Source organism: Haemaphysalis longicornis, unplaced genomic scaffold (genome assembly GCF_048455015.1).
Source record: "Haemaphysalis longicornis isolate Haplotype H1 unplaced genomic scaffold, Haemaphysalis longicornis Haplotype H1 scaffold_7, whole genome shotgun sequence".
Lineage (NCBI taxonomy): Eukaryota > Metazoa > Arthropoda > Arachnida > Ixodida > Ixodidae > Haemaphysalis > Haemaphysalis longicornis.
The window spans coordinates 47,799,374-47,820,885 of NW_027526422.1; the positions used below are offsets into that span (position 1 = coordinate 47,799,374).

At 49.9% G+C, this 21,512-nt stretch overlaps 1 protein-coding gene across 3 annotated transcripts in view; it reads left to right on the plus strand.

Annotated features, from left to right (window-relative positions):
- Positions 1-21,512, plus strand: part of LOC144145520 (uncharacterized) — a gene marked incomplete in the record, with an annotated part of 396,732 nt that overhangs the window by 343,370 nt on the left and 31,850 nt on the right. For all 3 annotated transcript variants that reach the window (XM_077677175.1, XM_077677174.1, XM_077677173.1), the window contains 1 exon segment: positions 16,843-17,276. In XM_077677175.1, the coding sequence (XP_077533301.1) occupies positions 16,843-17,276 (434 nt within the window).

Consider the following 21,512-nt stretch of genomic DNA (forward strand, 5'->3'; position numbering starts at 1 on the left):
TTAGTTTCTCCGCGCAGCACAAATTTTAATATTGGCTTTTTGCACAACACGCCAGCTGTGAGGGAAAAGAAACAGATACAGAAAAGTCAGCATATAGGTGCTTTGGAAGACTTTTAGATTCAAGGGCACATTGTTTAACATTATGGCGCTCATAATCATAAAAGTCAAGCACAAAAAGTGGGCACTGAGCAAGTGTGTGGGAGACGTAAGCTGCAAGTGCAAATTGTGTGACATTACGACACCAATCGACATATATTTCATCGTGGGGTCCCCCGTCAATTTCTAAAGCCCAAAAAGGGGTCCCCAGTGCAGTCATGCGGCTGAGAACCACTGACCTAGCCTGACGTGAGCTGAACTAACAGGACCATGTCTCCTGGTTGTAGTCCGCTGTCGACGGCTTTACCGTGGCTGCTTGTGACGTTGATGGCAGCTTACGTATTGGAACCATTCGTCATATATCTGGTGTGGGAACAAATAGCATGTCGTTCATCATGGCGCCTGTGTGCACCCAGTACGACCCTTGACGTAATGTATTAGTGCTCCAGACGGATTGGGATACGTACAGGCCGTGGGGAACCGAACCAGTACGTCTAAGGTCGTGTGCGGATGGCCGGGGGAGGGCTACTCGTATATGATGATGGTCTTGTACAGATGGGGGCGGGGGTTTCGGTGCAGTAAACACACTCCAGGAAGGCCTTGTATGTCATGAACACCCTAACTATTGTTTTTGGTACCTCCTTATTGACGCAACTGCAAACGTTGTGCAGCGGGAAATTTGACATATTGTGGAATGAAAGAAAAAATAAGAACGTCTGGAAGCGTGGGGTACGCATCACCACCGCCCTTAGTGGTGCACTGCTAGCTTTCACGGCGCTACTGGAGATAATAGCTGCACACAAATCCACATCCTTTCCCCGTGCACGCAGTGCACCAACGTGACAGTCACAGTGACGTCAGTGAAAGCTATTCATATTGCTTACAAATTGGTTCAGGGTCACTCTATAAGACTGCGCCGTTGCAAAGGGAACTGCAGTCTCAAGAACAGCAAGCTATGCGCTTTCGTATTGAGCCTACATGTGCTTTATCTCCAGAGATGATATGAAAAAGATTGGGAAGATTCTGTTAGATCCTTAGAGCCAAATCACCCTGATAGCCTTGAAAGTGTGACATGTCGTAAGATTTGGCTTTTGAAACAAGCATCCAGGCCATGCATTGTTTATGCAGCAAATTTCGCCTGGGCGTATAACTACGTGAATGGTTACTGGGTTTAGGCAGGTTTACGGCGCAAAAGAGTCGTCAAGAGAAAAAGATATGTTCGTTTCGCGAATGGGAATGGTACACCTTTCAGCGCACTCACACGGATGTCTTCAGGCCTTCCATTCGGCCCCTCCTTACAATGGCGTCTTTCCCTTCTACCGGCGCCGCTTGGACTGGCGGAATAACACTAGCCATCGGTGCGATACCCGATGCCGCTTATTTTTGATCTGGGTAGACGGTGTATGAGTGGAGACTGAAAATAAAAACGAGGGGTGAGAAATAAACGGACAGATTCGGCTGGCTGGCTGGCGCCACCGCGGCGGATCGTGAGTCGTCGAAATCCCTCGCTTCCGTTCGCCATCCTTGTACGTGTCGTGTATCGCGTTTCTTTATATGCCCGCCAGCCTGACCGCGTATGTGCCGAGGCTGCAGCCTGTCGCCCCTCCTTTTCCTCCCACCCTCACCCTCGAGTGTGCTCACGTTCGTCCGCTCGTTTTGATGATCGCAACGCATGCAATTTGTGCGTGCATACGCGTCTCGTTTCTGTCGATGTACCAAACTCGGCGACCGCCTTTTTTTTTTCTCTTCCACCCTCTCCCCCCCCCCCCCCCCCCGCCTCCCTCCTCGCAAACCGTGGTCGCTTACACGAGCATCTGTGAGCGTCAATGCTCCAGAAGGACATCGGCGAGCGCTCTCCCCTTCCTCGCCGTGTTCCGCCGTGTTTCTCCTTAGCCGAGCAAGACATCGCCTCCTCGCCTTCTTTCGTCTGCCCTTGACAAATGGCTGACACACGCCATCTCGATTGGAGATGACAGAAGTTGCATGTCGTTCCTCCGACGTGCGCGCCTGCGTGAATGTATCCGTGGGCCCAATCGAGCCTCTCTATATGCGCAAGCGAAGCGAGGACAGCAGGCCACGCAGTTGAAGGAAGGGAGAAAGAGAGGGAGGGAGCCTTGGAACGTACAGCGGCGGGAAATTTGAACTTTGAGATTAGCGTGTGGACGGCGCAGTATGAAGTCTCGAGGAAAGGCGTTGCTTTAATAGAGCGCACAAGTCGTGCTACGACATATTGGCCAGCTTCTGTCGCAGGTAAAGGAAGGCGCTAACGATAAAGTGATAAAATAAAAAAAGTAATAAAAATTGGCCGCGTATCTGCTCCTTTCATTGCAAATGTCGTCAAAAGACGATAGTCTTTGTAGACATTTGCCAAGGAAATGCCCCCCTTTGCTTTCCCGCTTACCTCTCATGCTGTTCCTGTACCGTCGCGCTCATCCCACGGTAAACACACTAAAGGTTTGCGCAAGGCGATTTGAATTTACCGCGTTCCACTGCTACAGGCCGGGTACCTCGATGCCAGCGCTGCAGTACTGCGGAGACGCGCGTGAATGGAGGCGACCGACTACAAGGTTTATAGAACCGCGTGGTCGTGCTCCACGTGCGTTCCAAGCATAACGTGGAACCAAGCTAGTGGAACCTTTCGTTGCTGTTGCCGCGTTATTTTTTCATATGCCGCCAGGAGGCGGCGGTTTTCTGCAGTAGATGTAGAATATCATTTGTTATCGAAAAACCAAGCATTCGTGAAGTGTTTATTAAAGGAACACTGTAAATATCCCTTGTGTACTAATTTCCTGTCTTATATTTGCGTAATGTCTTGTTCTTGTTCAACAAAGTTGCCAAGTATGAACATATAAACCGGGCTTAGACGTTTACATTTGGCTGTGCGCTATATTAATTTTACTTTGGCCGGGTGGCTGAATCGAGTTACAGACGGACAGACAGACATACACAGACCAAAATTTCCGGGTTTAAGTAGCCCAAGAAAGACTATCGTCTATAAATTGTGCTAATTTGTTCTGCCTCTGTTCTCCTGATGAACGCGTTGAACTGGTGCTGTACAACGGCTCACCGCCGCGTTAACGATTTAGTATGGCTGCCAGACGACGCTCGACAACGCCGCATTCTTCGCGCTACCTGCTCTTGCGAAGCGGCATCTCCTCGCGTCTCAATCTATCCGAGCTTCCTTTCTATGACCTCCGCACGCTGGGCGGAGGGACGTCAGCCACCTTTGTTCAACCTTGAAACTGCTTTATTTATCCTTTCGCGACAATAAGTGAATCAAAAAGGAGGGAAATAAGATGCTCGAAGGCGCGCTGCTTACATTCGCGCACGTATGCTCAGCGGAGGGAGCCCTCTCTCCACCGCTACCAACGCCGCAGAACAATCGCGTAACCGTAACCGCGCGCGCGCGCGCATCGAAAACGGAGCCGGCCCGCGAAGGCCCGCGGATTTCAAAAGCCTTGGCACACCACGTAGTCGTCGTCTTCTAGTCGGGAATACATTTCCTTCGCTGTCTCGTAGCGTCCTCTGTCTGCGAGGTAGAGACAGCGGCCAGGGCGAGACGGCGTCGTCCAGCGTGGAGGGGGAGCATGCCACGTCTATTGTTTCTCAGGGAGGTGACGTCATCGGTGCGGCGAGCCCGGCTGGAGGGGATGGAATCTTTTTCTCCCGTCCCAAGTCATCTCGTCTATCCATTTTGTTCTTGCATCCGTGGTATGTGTTTTTTTTTTTTAAATACACCCCCTCTTGCCGTTTTTTTCTTCTGTAAGTTCATTTTAAAATGCACAGAATAAGAAAGAGGTAAGCCGCTAGCAGGGGAAAACGCGCCAGTACAGACGAACGTCGAGGGAAAATGGGGGAGAAGGCATCGCCGCTGTATGCGTTAGAGCGCTTACTGGAACCGCGCTCCCCCCCTAGCCTTTCCGCGCGTCTATTCTTTTATTTTTTCTTGCCGCGGGGGCGTAGCCGGCGAGAAAGGGTGCTCGTCCCCCATTGGCTGACGAGGCCGGGAAGGGGGCGGAGCGCTTTTCTTTCTTGCTGCTCGCGCCGTTCTCGACGTTCTTCCTCTCCCTCCCTGCTCTGCGGCGGCGTGGGAGAGGAGTCAGAGAGGGATGCGGTGAAAATGATGCGGAAGAGCTGGAATACGCCGGTCTTTCCCCGCGCGCGCGCGCGCGGCCAACGCAGCGCTGGCGGCGGCGTGGACTTCGGACCGAGCGGGGACGACGGAGAGAGGGTGCTGTTTGGATTGAACGAACAGACGCGGAGAGGCATAGATCGCTTGCCGGCTTCCCCCGCCCCGTCCCCGTCGTTCGCTAGCGCTGCGCTGGCGCCTGGCTAACGCGCCGATGCTCTAATATGGAAACGCTCGGGGTAGCGCTTGGGAGAGGGAAAAAAGAACGAACGCTACGCCGTCGTGTGGTCGGGTTTTCGTCGGCTAATTCCTCTCTCCCGTGCCATTTCTTTTTCCCCGACTGGCGATGCCTGTTTCTGGTCGGGGACGTTTTGTAGGCTTGTTGTCTACCAGTTTGAGGCGTGTGTCGGGTGCGGTTAGGAGGAAGAGGCGTTTTGCAGTTGGCCGTTTAGACCAACACTAGGAAAGAAGGAGAGAATGCGGAATTTCCACTTTTGTAACGTCACTTCCCTTCTATACAAAGAATTCCGCTTTTGTTTATGGGAAACAAACGTGTCACATTGCTTGTACAGTCAGCGACTTGTTGGAATGCTGGAACACGACCTTCTTTTTTATTGTATGGGCGCGTTCCAGTACCTCTTAACATTATACAAAAACTAAAAAAAAAACACGACTTTCATTCCACAGCTTTTTCCGTCGATTTTGGGGAATCCGGGGACTCAAAAAATTTGCTCTGATGAACACCATACCTTATAGAGATAGTGAACAAAAAAAAATGTACTTCAGTGCCGTTATATTGTCCTTGGGGAACGATAATTTTCCCAGCCTAACGCGAACTATATTTAATTAAGACGGGTAATTAAAAATGCAGAGTAGGAAGAGGTGGCGTGCAGGGGACATCAACGCGGTCGACCCAGCGATGTCTTAGAAACCAGCCTGCGTGGAGCGGCTTACTGCGTGAGAAAGAGGAACCGCAAATTATGGAAGATTGAGGACATACAAAATTTAGACTGAAATTCAAAATAACGCCTACCCTATCGGTGAGGCTATGCAGAATGACCACAGGGCGAAAACTTTTTTGTAGCCAACAGCAATGTCAAGATGTCAAGACAACACACCGAAAGACCTACGCGTGAACTTTAAATCATTGGAACGTCTACTTGAACGTACATACTTATAGTTGCGCCGTTTCTTGTTAGGTCGTAACAAATTTCCCCCTTTTTTGAACAGCGAAGTATCTCTGGTCTTGTCGTAATTTGGACCTTCAATGGATCGTGTGATCGTGAAGCACAAGGGATCGTGAAAACTCCGAACTGTCGTGCCCTATAGTCTGTTGGCACTTGGCAGACACTTTCATACCAACTCATTGCAAGAAGGTGCGCATCTCCATTTAGAGTTCTATCAACGGTGCTGGTTACTGTTCGACCGCGTAGCTAGCCCTCCTCCATAGCATGCAGTCAGAATACCGACTAACCGTTCTTAGTCCCTCTCTCAAGAAGTCGGGCAGTTTGGAATCCGCCTCTTTAAGCACCAGTGACACAGCATGGCGTGCCAAAAAGGCTCCTTCAGTAAGGCACATTAGAAGTGAAGAAGTCTTCATTGTATACGCGAATCCTGTTCCCGTTCGGCAAAATAAATTACTTGCTGTATACGCGCAATATCGTCCACTTAACCCTGAAGACAAAATACAACTTTGGTTCATTAAAAATGCACTTTGTCCCGATAACAATGACTCCAATTTTTTTACCGTGAACTTCAAACAAATAATGGAGGCATTAATGAGAACAACTGTAGCAGTGGCGACTCTCGAGCTATTTTCCAGTAATTCTCTATGACGTCACAGCCTTGTTTGCGCGATTGGCGGCTGTCGATCTAAGCCACGCCAAGAAGTATGGCTGGACGATTGTAGTGCTATTAACACACTGACAGCTACGTTGCTAGGGCTGACCCATAATGCGTCACTCCTGCCCATATTACGTCACTCAAGCGCGAAATTTGAAAATCCTTTTGATATTTCTTGCGTTTTTTTTTTTTTTCGTTAAAAAACGGTTTTCGGGGCTAGAATGCGGCTGAGTGAGTTACCACAGGTTAGTTCTTTCAAGTTGAACAAAGGTCATTGTGTCTCCATAGCTCTTTTAACCGTAAACCTTACTGCACTGGGAATTCGCTATAGCTATACAGATGACACAAAAAAAAAAAAACAAGTGCTTCCAATGAGGAGAAGGGGGAAGGGCAAAGTGTAAAATATGTGCGGTTGTGTCTTCTCGGAAAAGTGGCTTCTTATCTTCGTTTAATTTCCCGGCCGTTATCTTGCGCATCGCGGTACATTCGCTCCTGGCTTTGCTTATACCGCCCTTCAGGCCAATGAAAAAAACGACGGCCAGCCCATGCACGCACATGACTCACGAGTACACATACACCAAGGCGTGTCACTGTGGTGGAATAAAAAGCCCCAGCATGCTCCGGAGGTGACGCAAATGCACTCTTGTTCTTTTTCCGTTTGTTTTTCTTCCGCGCACGTTTTTTTTTTTTTTAAATTGTGCCCCGGGCTTGCTTCTTCTATTCGAGATAAACGGAAGGAAGGCGATAAATAACAAACAATTGGTTCCGTCCCAGGTTCATCGCGTTAACTTTTTTGTTTTATTTCTCAGTGACAGCATGCGCGCAGGAACACTCGCGTTAATGGAAGAAAGGTTCCAGCTACGCTGAAGCGTTAACGGCAGAAATGAAAAATCTCGTAGCATCACACAGCGGTCGAATGAAACGACAAAAGGAAATGGAATGCTTTGCCCTAAGATGTGGGCTGGCTGCCGCCCGGGGGGGTTGGTACCGTGCAGTGAGTCATAAAGCAACGCCTCGACGCGATGCGTGCACTTTGCAGCATGCGCGCTTCTGCAGCGATTTTACTTTTTTGTTCACAGTCGAGCGTGCTCGCATCTATCTGGTCGCGCCTAATATTTGTTTGTTTTTGTCTTTCTGCGCTTTAAAAAGCGCGCGCATGCAGTCGCGGCGGCCAAGCGGTGGGGTTGGGGTTGCTGCCACTTCTTTATTATTATTATTTTTTCGTTCCTATTCTTCGTTCCCCATGGCTTATACAGTTCTGTTTCACGTAGCCCGGACGCATCCCCTATTTTTTATGGCATTCATTAGCACCCTTTCGCAAATGAATTGTCAGCGCAGGCGTGCGCGTTCGATTCGTTAGTGCTCTTTTTTCCAGCTTCACATTTTGTTTTAGGCTGCGCCACGCGAGAGAGAGAGGCCGCATAGAGAAACGGTTATCTTGTTGTGCCCGCCTGTATGCGTGACGCGGTTGTGTTGGGATGGGTTCGGGCAAGTTGAACTCAAGGCACGAGTCTCCCGGGGCGTCTCTGCCGTGCGCGGATAGGCAGCATGCATCGCTACTTGCAACGTGCATGCACGTGTACAACGCTCGCCGCATGCAGATATATCGCAGTAAGGCAGAACGCTCTTTTTTTTTTTTTCGTTCTTCCACCCAGTCTGAGTTGAGTTATACCATTGTTGACAGTCCTGGTGACTCATCTTTTATTTGAACTCCTTCTCGTTCTTTGTTTCCAACCGCGGTTCATTTCTGTTTGCTTTGTTTTGTTTTTTAACTAGAGCTCCCGCAGTCCTCGTGTGGCCATATTGGCTTCGTTGATAGCGTCATGCATTATCGAAGTAGTTTCAGTTCAACACCCTCTCCCATGCTGCCGTTATTATTCTTTTTTAAGATTAAGCTTTTTCTCATTTTCGAGCAGTCTTTTTGTTGCTACCGTTCACTGACACGCCATGCCCTTCACACAACTGCAGGCTTTTTTTTTTTTTGTCTCTATGTGTATGTACACGGGAGGCTGCTACGACGCTCAGCGATTTACCTTTTTTTTTGTTTCCTAATCTCGCGCATTTTTGATACTTCGAGGTCTCCTGGCCGAGCCACGCACTGAGCTGTATAAGAAATAGGGGTCATGTCGCAGTCAGAATACCTCCGCGTGTCGTCAATGACTGTCGGAGAGCTGACCCTTATCTAGTGTTAGGTTATCAAGGACGTGAATTGGCTTCCTCAACGACCTCATCTACGCTGTGGCTGTCCATGCTAATTTCGTTCACGTCTGCGCTACCTGCGTGCCTCTCTTCGTCTATTGGGTTGCTTCGGTTTTGTTACTAAACTATTCAATCGACGAGGCTCTCGCTTGTGCTGAAAAAGTTTAGCCGCGTGGCAAAATACGCTCGTACAGTAAACGCTCGTTATATAGCAAAATCGTCAGGACAGGAAACCGACCTCGTTATAAGCAGTGCTTCGTTAAAAGGGGAACGATTTGCTCTCTCTGCAATGTAGCTGGTGTCGTGAAAAACTTCGATTAAAGCAAAAATTCGAGTAAAGAGATTTGTTATAACGTGGACTTATTGTATTTGTTTCCACACTTCAAGTTTACTGTCGAACACGACGGCTAGCACTCGCCGCTGTGGCTCAGTGGCTAGGGCGCTGTGCTGCTGAGCATGACGTCGTCGCGGGTTCGATCCCCAGCCGCGGCGGCCACTTTTGTGATGGAGGCGAAAAGCAGAAACACTTGTGTGTACGAGATTTCGGCAGACGTTAAAGATCCCCAGGTGGTCAAAATTAATCCGGAGCCATTCACTACGGCGTGCGTCATCGCCTGCGTTGCGGCGGCGCGTTAAACCCTACAATCAATCAATGAATCAACGACCGATAGCGAGAGATCGAGTGAGCACGCACGCAGATACGCTGATAGGCTTAACGAGCGACTGCTTGCCGTGATGAAGAAATGAAAATTTAACTAAAAACATTGGATCACGTCGCGCGTCACCAAACCAGAGAACGGGGTGGGAGGGCCGAAATTCGCGGGTAGAATCTGTGCCAAGCTGATTGACTACTGGGCGAATGCTGCTGCGATGCGGGTCAGCCGTATAGAAACAGGGTGGCGCGTTCTTTCGATTGACACACTTGCGCCCCGCCAACGACGCGGGCTCGCGATTGCTCCGGGCGGTTCCCTCCCACTCCGCTTTGTTTTGTGTTAATCGCATTCTTCTTGCACCGGCGCGTGAATCCCTGTTCAGTAGGAGACAAAAAGACAGTTATGGGGATTCAGCTGGTTGTTGCTCTCGCTGTTCACACACCGTTTGTTTCGTCTACTCGTATATAGAGGAAGGGAAAAAGGAAAAGCTAGGAGTTCAGCGTGTAGGCCGGTTCGCATGACACTGTCCTATAGTGTAAAGGGAAATGCTGGGCGAGGGGTAAAATAGGTTGGCAAAAGGAAAGGGAATATAGGAGTGGAGACGCCTGCGAGCTCTGTCGGGAACAATAGGCCTTCGCGTAAGCCAGACTGCTTGATATGCATCATCGGACCACGACTGCGAGGACCACGGGCATGCAAGGAATTACGAGGACACCCAAGCACTCCTTGTCCTCTCATTGTCATCATCATCATCCTTTCCCTTTACATCTTTTTCTTCTCTCCGTTGCTGTGACTGATAGCCTTGGACAGTCACCTTTGTTAGGCCTAATATCTAGGCTTAAAGTTGCGTAGTTCGAAAGCTGTGCCTTACGAAGTCCCAAGATACTTCGAACTCATTACGGGTGAAGCTGCGGGTATTTGCTGACGATGTTAGAGCTCACTGCACAACGGTAGGCCTAACGTCGGGCCGGAACATACCCGCGTTCGCAGTGCCCGCGTGCCATCTGTTGGGGCAGCGTCGTGCGATCGCAGGTTTCAGTAAGTGCCGCATAATGGCGCTACTAACTTAAGGCTGGCACATATCCGCGTTCTCATCGACACGCGCAGAGGACATATGGCCTGAACGTACTTTGCTGCTAGCCTAATTGTTTTTTTTTTGTTGTAATTAGCGTGTTAAAATTACTCATGTAGGCCTCAATACATCCCTTTAACTCGTTTCTAAATCGAGGGCCACAACTTATTCTCTATAGTTGTACCTTTAGTCAGATATGTCGAGTTATGGTGGTGTTGGTGCTAGTTTCGCAGTCCGGAGTGCCTGGGGTCGATTCCCATCCAGACCAAAATTTATTTTATCATTTTTCTCTAGGCAATTACTGCACTCGTATTCTGCTGCGCCGTCGGCCATTTTGCGTCCCATTTCTTTTTCACTCAGGATGCCATATTTTCTGCCTATGGAGTCAACTGACGCCTTCATATTAAAATTGCATGCCCGAACCCACAGAAAAAATAAAATTACCTGCACTGAGAGAGAGAGAGAGAGAGAGAGAGAGAGAGAGAGAGAGAGAGAGAGAGAGAGAGAGAGAGAGAGAGAGAGAGAGAGAGAGAGCAACCAGCGCCAAATTTTGCTAACTTTCTATTAATCGCATCGCAAGTACGCGTGTGCGTGTTCGATTCCGTGCAGCCGCTGGGGTATTATACCAATAGTTGCCAAGTGCAAAAATGCCGCGTGTTCGAGATGTCGACGCGCGCTAAATAAAAGATCCAATTAACACAAGTTAATCTGAATTTCTCTAGCAAGGCCTGCACGCTACATGGTCCTTGAGAGCTTAATTGCTCTAATCACCAAATTTGAATTTCCATTTCATCAGGACTATACGTTCGCTCACGCCCGCACGACCGTGTTGTCAGGCGTGGTTGTGCATTACAGGTAACGCTCGTGTGAATAGTGCGAGAAGCTTCCGCACACGAATCACCGCTGAATACTGCTCCGTCCGCAACAAGGCCACAGCTAGGCCACGGATGTTGAAGCGCTGCCTCCCGGGGCGCATAACGAACGCGTACGAAACCGTTGTCGTGACAGCACTTCACGTTTCGCGATGCTTGGCCGCGAGCTCCGCGTAGAGTTCGATCAAGCGCACCTGTCCGACGGCGAGTCGTGAATCCCCGTTGTATATCTGTTCTGTGGGTGCAGCCTGCGTACCTAGATGGTTCGGCGTGTACCTTGCGCACGGGTAAACCTCATCGCATTGTCGGGGACTTTACTGTAATGCACCTTTCAATGAGTTGTAAGTTACTTCAAGGACGCTGGAAGTGACGTTCGTTAGCGGGTGTTGACTGGAATGTGTGTATGCAGTCGTGAGACGAAGTTTGAATGCCGGGGCTACAGCAAATTTAGCGAATTTTGCATCTCACTTAGCAGACCCGCGGCTAACACGCATGCGCGGATTACTTGGAAAAGGAACAGTCACTCGGAAACACCGATCAGTTATCGGGCTGTCACGGGGAAGAGGAATACTGCACAATATCCGCCATCGTAATCCACAAACTTTTGCTCATGGCTGTAAAATCAGGCCGACTGTTGTTGGGACTGTTCTCACTCGGAAAATAGCATCTAACTCGTGCAGCCTCCCCATAAACGTCGCTGCAAGATATTGGAGTAGCCGTACTTGTGGCTGTATTTACCCTTGTTCTTTTGGCGAAGAGTTCCCGGCATGCTGCCTTGTGCACGTCAAAAATCCTCTGATCAGCGAATCGTACGTCAGATCATCGAATCGGAAGCATGGTAGTACGAATCGTATGAATCGTACGACCATGCTTGCGCGTGTATACTTCAAATATACCGGTACTGTCTTTATGGCTGTTGTTGTTCGAGGCTGCTTACGAGTTCACCCTCAGCGAAGCCCAGTTTCCTATTTTCATTACAGACTCTTCGGAAACACCCGGGGTTTTCTATTGCTTGTCGCAATGGCGAACCTTCGTGTTCCACGCGGATAATATATCCCTGTCACTTGATTGGCTGTACACGCCCTGCTTAGGCCTTCGCGTGGTAAGGTTTTATTACGTATTTTTGACTTTACTTGGTCAAAAGCAGGCTTCTTATCCGAATGGCCGGTGCAGGCGCGTGTCGAAAAACCTGGTTGTTAGTCAGCGCCGTGGTCCTGTGTCCTTTCTTGTCCTGTCTTTTTAGCGCTGTTTTTCTTCACTCGTAATCATGAACCAACCAGCCCAAATGCGTACCTTATTGCTGCCGCATCAGCCAGCCTTCTTATACAATCGCTTCTCCCCAAATTTCATTCGTTCTTCGTCGCCATTCTGAACGGGGAGATGGACGACTCCTTGTCTCTTGGTGGCGCAACCACGCAGGTGCACGAACTTTAAACTATTCAAGCACTCCTATAAATCGGGACCTCACTGTCCGTAGTTACTTCGCCGTTCCCGTCCCCTAATGAACTATCGAGAATTGCTGCGTGTGCCTGCCTCGGCTCCAGCGTCCGTGAGGACCGACTCTCCAAGCTACCCGTTCACACTATCGAACGAACCGAAAGCCCCTTCCAAGCCGTGTGCTCTTGAACATCGACTTGAGGAAACTGGACTGCTCTTTACGGCATTCGGCGTCTGCCTATCCACTTCCGCGAATTCGGTGTCTCCACCGGCAAGGAGGGAGGGAATAGTGCGTGAGGTGAGAGAAAGAGGCGGAGAGATCTGCAGATCCGAAAGCGGCCCGAGTCTGTCGTGATTTCATTTTCCCCGTACGGCCCCCCTTGTTTCCAGCCGAAACATTGGCCGAGGCCGTCGGGGCACGACGAAGACAGCTGGCGCCTCGTTCGATTCGGTTCGTCAATTCGACGGGCTCGAGCTGCTGCTGCCGCCTTGTCCCGCGTGTGTTTTCCCACTCCTCTCCTTGCCGACATTCCTATACCGCTCCATACGTCTGAGCCTTTTTAATTCTATTTCCCTCGACACTGTTCGTTCGCTTAGTGAATCAATGAGGCAGAACACGTTATAAGCGCTCGGTCTCGCCTTAATTTCTTTTTTCTTGCCTTCGCTCTAAAAAAAATTTCCCATGGCGCGCATGTTTGCTTAGCCCCCACGGAGCGCGATAAAGCGTTTGTATTGCTGAGCCCGCCGAAGTGTGGCATACGCCGCCGGTGCATAAGAGCGGAGGAGGCCCTATTGACACAAGACGTTGAGGTGAGAGCGGCAGCGCTCCCAGACAGGATTGCGTGCGTTGTATGCACGAAATATTGGGGTGAAAGACCTGCATTCTCACCGCGTTCCTTCTTGCACTCGCGGGAGTGGTCAATGACTATAGACACATATATGATTTGACGACCGCCCCCCCCCCCCCTTCCCCCCGCCCCGCTGTCGCAAATTTCTTAATTGTATATTTATTCAGACCATGCTGGTTTTTTTTCCTCCCATAAGGGAGGGAGGGGAAGAGATTAATCTTATTTTTCGCGCAAGAGTTGACTTACGTCAATGTAGTCTTTGTTGTCATGTATCCCTCAGTTATCGAAGTGATATAAGGTCCACGCGAGATGAAAGTCAACAAGATGAGGTGTCGAACGGGCCACACACTGTAAATTCCGCTCATAACAGCTTTCCGGAAGTCCCCCAATAACAACCGAAACTTTTAATGAAGTCATTTGGGCCCACGAAATATTTCGTTACACCGAGAACTTCGTAAAATCGAAAACTCTATAACGCTATGGGCAAGTACCGCTGTGTATCCGAACTTGTTCGTTAAATCAGGCCATTCGTAAATTCGGGGTTTCGTGAAGTCAAGGTTTATCCATTTAAGAAACAAATGCGCCCCGACCGCCAGGCCCGTCATAAGCGGTCTCGACTGCGGACCATTAGGCTTCGTAGCTCGGCTCTTGAACGCGAGCATTCAGAAAGGATGAGCGCGCACGGTGGGGAGCGCGCACGTATACATCCTCGACGTGCCTGCCCGAGTTCGCGTGTGTCTTGCATGACGGGCACACACACACACGCGTGTGAGGGAGCGCGCGTGTGTAGGTACGCATGTGGCCGCGTGTTGTATACACATGCCCGCCAGACAGTGCACGCAACGTGCTTGCTCATCGGCTTGCTGTGCTGCTGTTGAACAAGATTTCGCCGAGACGGTTTCCGAGATAAGGGTCTTATTTACGATCTCGCTCTTCCAGGCGCCTCTCTTCCTCCTCCCCATGTCCGAGCTGCCCTGTGTGCCCTGTCGGCGGCTCCTCGGCGGTGCCGGCTGTTTGCAGACCGTTTTAGAGCATTTCTCGCCTCTGCGCACCCCGCAGGGACGCGCTCTCTCCCCTACACTTTTCTTTTTCTTTTCGCTTCCAGGAGGTGCTCGTACACGAAGAGTGCTCTCTCGTGGATTAACGTTGCCCTTCTTTTTCCCTCCTTTCCTCCTTTTCTTTTTTGATGTCCGCGCTCCAATTTCGCTAGATAAGATGTTATTGCACACGGACGGAATATATCATGGGATGCTAGTGGGCGGAAGCTCAGGAAGTTGTGAATTACTTGGAAAAAAGAACAGGAAGGGGAGGTGGAGGGCACCGCTGGCTGGTCGCGTAGCTGCAAAGAAAACCCCATCTCAACGATAAGCTGCAATAAATATTAAAGGCGGCTTTATTGTCGTCGTGTCTGGTGAGGAGCTCTGCACCCGCGGGTAATCGCTTAAAATAAGATTTCCTAATTGCGGACTTGTCGTGTTATTCCAAAATTCTAAATTCAACATTACAAAAAAAAAATCATCTCGGAGCTTGGCATCACGCTTCATGGCCGCATTTGGAAAAACTGCGCAGTTTCCTGAAACCGCTCATGTGCGATAATCGCCGCGAGTCGGCGAATAATGTGTAGCTTGGGCGCTTTCAGCGCTGCGCGTATAACCTTGAAGTCGACGCGAGCTTGTATATAGGCAGGCGGCGCGATTAAGTTTCACGACGGGTTTTCGCTGCTCATTGCGGAAAGACAAATTAACGCACGCGCAAACGCTTTCCGATTGCATTTTTTTCTCGCCAATACATCTTCGGTCGGGCAACCGCGTGAAGAAACGAAGAAATCAAGCGTGAAAACGATGTTTGCTCAGGTAGCAGAGTCGCGGCGCGTCATAACCGCTCCCATCGTCAACCACGCCGCACGGGGGCCAACTCAGCTTCCTGAAATATGCCCGGGTCCGGCTTAATAAGAAATCCCTACGTCATACGTTTTGCTGCCTCCGCCATGCGTCCATATTTCTTCTCGTGATTAAAGGATGCGCGCTCGCGGGATATCGCGCGTGTTTCGTCTTCTCAAATTATATGAGTCGTCCTCGTACACGACGAGGGGAGAGTCGGCGGTTTCTCTCTTTTTTCGACTCTTTTTCCTGCATTTTATTTTCGCTTTTGATCGAACGCCCGAGGGTCACGCCTCCGACGAGTGCCAAATTGGCTCACCGCCAGACTCTTTTCTTTTTCATTATCCTCCGTAACTTCTTTTCTGCTTCCTAATGCGCCGCCTCTCGTCTTCAAACCCAAGAGCACAACGATATGAGGATAACTACGCGAGAAGAACGATTTCAAGCAGGGGAGTGGCGCGAAGATTCCGAAGCTGATTCGGTTCCCTTTTTTTTTTTTTTCCCAACCGCCGCCGCCGCCGTTTTTACATATACATATATATACACGCGCGAACACTCCGCGACGACGTCCGTGTTCCGGTGCAGAAACATCGCGTTTGCGTTGCCTCCGTTTTTTCTGTTTTTCTGCGCCCTTTCAACATCCGTTCGCTATACGGTGCGCTCAGCGCGGATGCTCCCGATCCATCATCGGCCTTGTCACTGAATGCATCTCGGACGGCCGCCTCGCTACTCGGGGCAAAACGCAATTAACACGCGGCCTGTTTGAGCACCCAGGCCGTGGACGTTTAATCAGCCGCTCGGAGCTCTGCGGCCGCGCGACGCGAGAATTAGAAATAGAATTAGCACCTCCGCGTGACGGAGTTATGGGGGAGGAGGAATGGTATAGGGAGTTTCCTGCAGTTATTCGAGATCGATGAAAGTGCGTGAAATTTTTTTCTGCATTCCATTTTAAAAAATGGGAAACTGAGATGTGGTGGGAGTCAGGAAAGGGCGATAAGGAGGCGGTGATAAGAGGTGTGGGGATCGGGAGTTCTCCGCTTTGCAGAAGGGTTGGTGTTTATCGTTTTATTTATCTTGGTTCGGATTTATGCGGGCGCAGGAGTCGAGGAAAGCCTGGCAGTGTTGTGGAGAGGTGTCATGGCCGAAGAATGCACGAATGGACGAGATTCGAAGACTGGGGGGCCTGGATTTCGTGGTTCAAACGCATGTCATTCGCACGTTGATAAGGAAAACAAAACAAAAAAAAAACCGTAATGGCAAACAAATTTGGGAATCAGTCTCATTGACTTGAAGTGAGAGGTTTTTCTTTTTGTTTTTTCGGACTTCGCCTGCGAAACGTAGCCGTCATAATGGCCCAAAAAAGGGACGTTTTGAAGCAGAGTGTGGATGCCGTATTCTGTCGTATATGGTTACTTTTCTAACTTTCGGGCGCATACTTCGTGTTGTGTACTTGCCTCCATGGAAGGCAAGGCACGGGTACCCTTCCAACTTTGGGTAGTTTAGGTAGTTATATTACGGATTGATTGATCGATCGATTGATTGATTGATTGATTGATTGATTGATTGATTGATTGATTAATTAATCAATCAATCAATTAATTAATTAATTAATTAATTAATTAATTAATTGACGAAAAGAAAAGGGCTCAGAATTTAGGCTTCCACCATTGACCTGTGTGCGTGTGTGAAGTTATCTGAGCACGGCATGGGCGATCAGTATAAGTGGAACAGACTGCATAGCAGCAGCTGATGATGCGGCCACTGTGCTCACAAGCCGGTGGATAACACTGTTCTCGGTCCGTCTCTGCTCGCAGGCAAAATCTTGGAGAGCATGACCCCCGGAGCGCTGCTGGGCACGCAAGCTTTCCTGCAGAACATCGAAGCCGTCGCGAGAGCCAAAGAACAGGCGGCCGCAGCTGCGGCGGCCGCCACACAAGCGGGAGGAGGAGGCGGGGGTCCTCCGGTGCTCGTGTCCTGCCTAGGCTCGACGGCGGGCCCGCCCGGCCTGAGCACGGCGCCGCTGAGCCCGACGTCTTCGAGCTGTGGCAGCACGGGCACCGCGATGGCCGAAGCGGCGACGGCGGGTCGCGGCGCCCTGCCTCCGCGGCTCTCGCCGGCGCCGGCCGTCCCGTGCTCCGAAGCCCTGGCCAAGGGACCCTCCATCGGGGGCTCCATCGCGGGAGACGTGGCCAACAAGGCGCTGCAGATGGCCGGCGCTGCCCATTCGCTCCTCGGAGGTCACGCGCAGGTACGCCGACACCGCTCCAACATCTACCTGCAAATTCGGCTCTTTTCCAATTGCCTGCTAGACTCGAGCGGAAGCATTAAATTGTCTCACCACACAGTGCAGCTGAATGTAATTTTAGTTAAATTAATTAAGAGAGAATGGAATTTCGAAACAAGGAAAGATGTGAAATTCGTATCGTAGGGAAGTTTACGGGCGAAATGTAAATGTTATTGCGAAAGTATCTTTACAGCGGCACAATTGTTGCAGAAGCAATGAGTCGAAGCAAGCTCCTTCTGCCGGGGGCGGGTTATCAAGGGATATTGCGCAGGCGTTTGAAGAGCGTTAAAATGAGCAATTCAAGCTCATGGTTGTGCAACAAAATCGCTGAAGCCGGCGGTGGGTGGAAAATCGACGTGGAGGAGACTGAGAGTTTCGGTTCAATGTCGCTTACACCACACAGTCGACCTATTATTCATTTTCCTTTTAACCACTGGTAATATTACTCCCCAACGCTTTCTCGCGGATTTCGGAAGAGGCGGCAATGGTGTGCTTTTAGTAAAACAAACAAAGAAAAAAACGCCTAAGATTGCTCGAGCCGGATACGAATGTTTACAAAAATGTCTGTTCTTGCAGTTAACTTACGCCAGAATGCACCGTCTTGGCTGCAGCCCGTCTGCCAACGATTATGAGCCAAGCATCTGGCCTGTGTTCCGACTAGAAAAAAAAGAAAGAGCGGCAAGTTATTCGCAAGCGTTAATAGCATTTGCAATCTATCCACGCATTCAGAGAGGTTCTCGCCTAATGAGAGCAGGACAAGAGAACAGTGAGATAACCCGACACCGGCAAGAGCGATCATTTATTTCTGTAATACTCTGCTTATAACCGTTATCAGCAGTCCATCTCGTGCATATTAGGTCCGACGATTACTAACTGCGCGCGCACGGTTCTCACGTGTCCGCCATTATATTCCACTATCAGGACGAAACACCGTGATTTCACCTCTGACCGCGAACACGTCCGTGGCCTTTCGTCTCCCGGCCGGGGCGAACATTAACCAGTTGATCAGCGACCGTGTAGCCCCGTACAAGGGGAAGCCGTGTGCAATGCAGGCACGGCCATGCCCCGTGTGAAAGCATCGTTTTACAAGAGCTCATTTTTTGAGAGCTCAGCACGGATGAAGTTGCGGCGGACATATACCTATATTAAGGCAAGCAGGAGATATTGTGGCCGTCGAGAGAACACCGGCTTTATCGGCATTTATTACGGACGCCCGGGACAGGCGCCCCATTAATCTCTCTGATTGTTCTGCGACTAATAGCCGCACTACGGCATCGTGGCCCTGATTGCCTTCGTGGTGCAGCTTTTGTATTCCACGCCCGGTTAAGCGTCCCGCGCTTGGCTTATTATTCACGGAAAGTGCGTAGCTTACGCGCCGCGGAGAAGCGGCGGCAGCAGCGGCGTGTTCTCGAGGGCAGCTCCACAACAAAGGCGAGACACCCCGTTCTTCACCTCGCATCTTGAGAACTTTATTAGCCGGCCGGACGCTGGCGTAAAGGGTCGAGCGAGGAGCGTTCATCCTTGACTGGAACGCGCTGCTCCGTCTCCCTCGTTCTCTTACAACGCTCGATGCTCGCAATAAAAGAGCCAACCTCGGCGCATCCCGGATAAAGAGAGAAGAGGGGAGGTTACTTGCTTCAGCAAAAGGCCGAGTCGATCGAACGTCAAAAAAGAAAACAAAGATGAGCGCACAGGCGAAGGCATCCAGGCGGTCAGTCCATAAATGCGCGACAGAAGTGTGGTGGGAGCGCCGGATCCACACGTTTGCCTTTCCTCTCCCTTCTTTTTGTTGTTTTGCCCCGTTCTGCCGCCGTTCGCGCTGCCTGGGAGTATGCCTCTGGTTGTTCGTGCCTGCCTGTGACGCGTTCGTCAAAGTTCAAGTGGAGCCCATCGGGTATAAACACACACGCACCACTCGCCCGGCGGGGCATCGCGCATTTGTACACACCCATTTCCTTCCCCCCCTTTATCTACCCTCCTCCTCTTCTTTTTTTATTTTGAGCTTTAGTATCGTGGCGCTCTGTAAGCCAAACATTTGGTTTGAAAAGCAGAACGCCCGTAGCTGAGAAACGTCACTTTACGCGCGCTGTCTTTTGGCGTTGAGCGCGTCGAAGTGCAGTGCCCGTTTTGTCTTTCCTTTCCGGGAGGCAGTAAAATACTTTTCTTACCAGCCGAAACAGCTTAGTGTATTTAAGGAGTGGAGGGTGGCTGGGAAGATCAGAGATCAGGGCATCGAAGGAGGGGAACAGCCCCGCCCCCCTCGTCGCCTACTTCTTCGCAGGCGCCTGGTAACAAAAATGTCTACGATAGTTGTAGGACTTTCGCTTTGTACAGGGGCGGTGTTCTCGTGTTTTGTCCGTTTCGTGTCTGTTTCAAAAGTGGCCGTTTTGAACAAGCCCTGATTGGCTGAAAGCGAACACCCGGATGTGACGCCATGCAAGCACGGCGGAGCTATGAGCCGCGGCTTCTCGGAGCAGACGATTTGGAGCAGGCGATTTTTCATTGCCTTGTTGTTGATTCGCTGGCGGAACAATAAACACATAAAATATATTTTAAAATAGGTTTAGTCGTTTAAAATGTGTTCACAGAAACACTTGCGTGAAATTCAACCCAAAGCCCGCCTACAACCGGAAGTACATCACAATAAAACGGACGCAAAACGGACGTTTTCAGAACGGGCAAGCACGAGAATACCGCCCCAGATTATTTGCATCGAAAATACGTTCGTTGTCGTAGTTTACTAACTGTCACGTAGACGTTACTTTCGAACAGGCATAAGTGCAAGATTCCTCGCCCTCGTTGCTTTGTGGAGGAATGAGACGATCACGTGCTGCGGCGTAGGCCACTTTCAGGGACTGGTGCTATTCGTTCCCTTTGATTCTTTACAACACAAGGTTGCTAAAAGTGGCAGCAACAGCTGGAAGTTGTTTTTTGATTGATTGATTGATTGATTGATTGATTGATTGATTGATTGATTGATTGATTGATTGATTGATTGATTGATTGATTGATTGATTGATTGATTGATTGATTGATTGATTGATTGATTGATTGATTGATTGATTTAAAATATTTATTTCTTGGATGGTTGTGAAGATCAACTACGCAACCCACCATAAACTCATACTCCGGCTACACTAAGGTCCGAATGTCATTTAAACTAAATGTCATTTGACTCAAATGGGGCGATTCGATTGCCATTCAGAATCCGCCGTGCTGCACTACAATTTCAATGGCATTTGAAAGCTTTAACAATCGATCGCCGTGCTGCATGGCGCTGCTGCAGTCGAGTTCTGTTTTTACACTATAATGCAACAATCAAATTTAGAGGCAGTCTTTGGCATTAAAATGATATCACATTATCAATAACGTAAGCTTTGACACGGTTTTTGCTTAATTGCGAATCGCAATCGAGGTTTTTTGTGCTGTCTGGCCACACTGGTAGGTCGCTTACTCGCACTGGTGCTGGGAGTACGGAATTATTACACCTTGACATCACGATTTAAGTGAACGAGAAGTAAACAAAGTCCTGCAATTAAGAATATTTGTTTATTTTAAGTACGCCAGTAATGTATTTGTTTATGCTGACTTGGAACGCTGTGCGCGAGAGTGCTGGAATTGGCATTCGAGAGCCCAAATGTCTCCCTGGGTGCTCATTTGGCTCGAATGTCATCTGAACCGAATGACATTTCAAAACCCAGTGCAGCAGCACAACTTCGCATTTGAGTCAAATGACATTTGGTTCAATAAATGACATTCGGGCGCTAATGTAGCAGGGGTATAAGCAATACCAGCACTGACAGCCGACCTTGTAGAAATTCAATCGCCCGCAACAGCTCTGGTACGTATACAGCCATGACTGCAGGCTCGGATGCAGTGTGTTTGCGTGGTGACTCTGCCTATTTAGCGTGTCGACTGGGGGAATGGGCGCCACGCAAGATCCGCGCCTGCTTGAAAAGGAGGAGGGTGGACGCGCCCGCATGTTTCACGGACTCGCGCAGCTATAGCAGCAGCGGGCGTGCTTTCCCTGGCCGCAGCGAATTCCAGTCAAAACAATGGCTGCTCTCCGCTCCTCGCGCCTTGCCTCTTCTGTTTACACGACTGTCTGGCTGCGGAAAGAGGCGCACAGAATCCTTGTAAACACAGGTGCCGCCTTTCGAGCTACGCCCCACTTCGCCGCTGCTTCCCCGCCTTTCATTT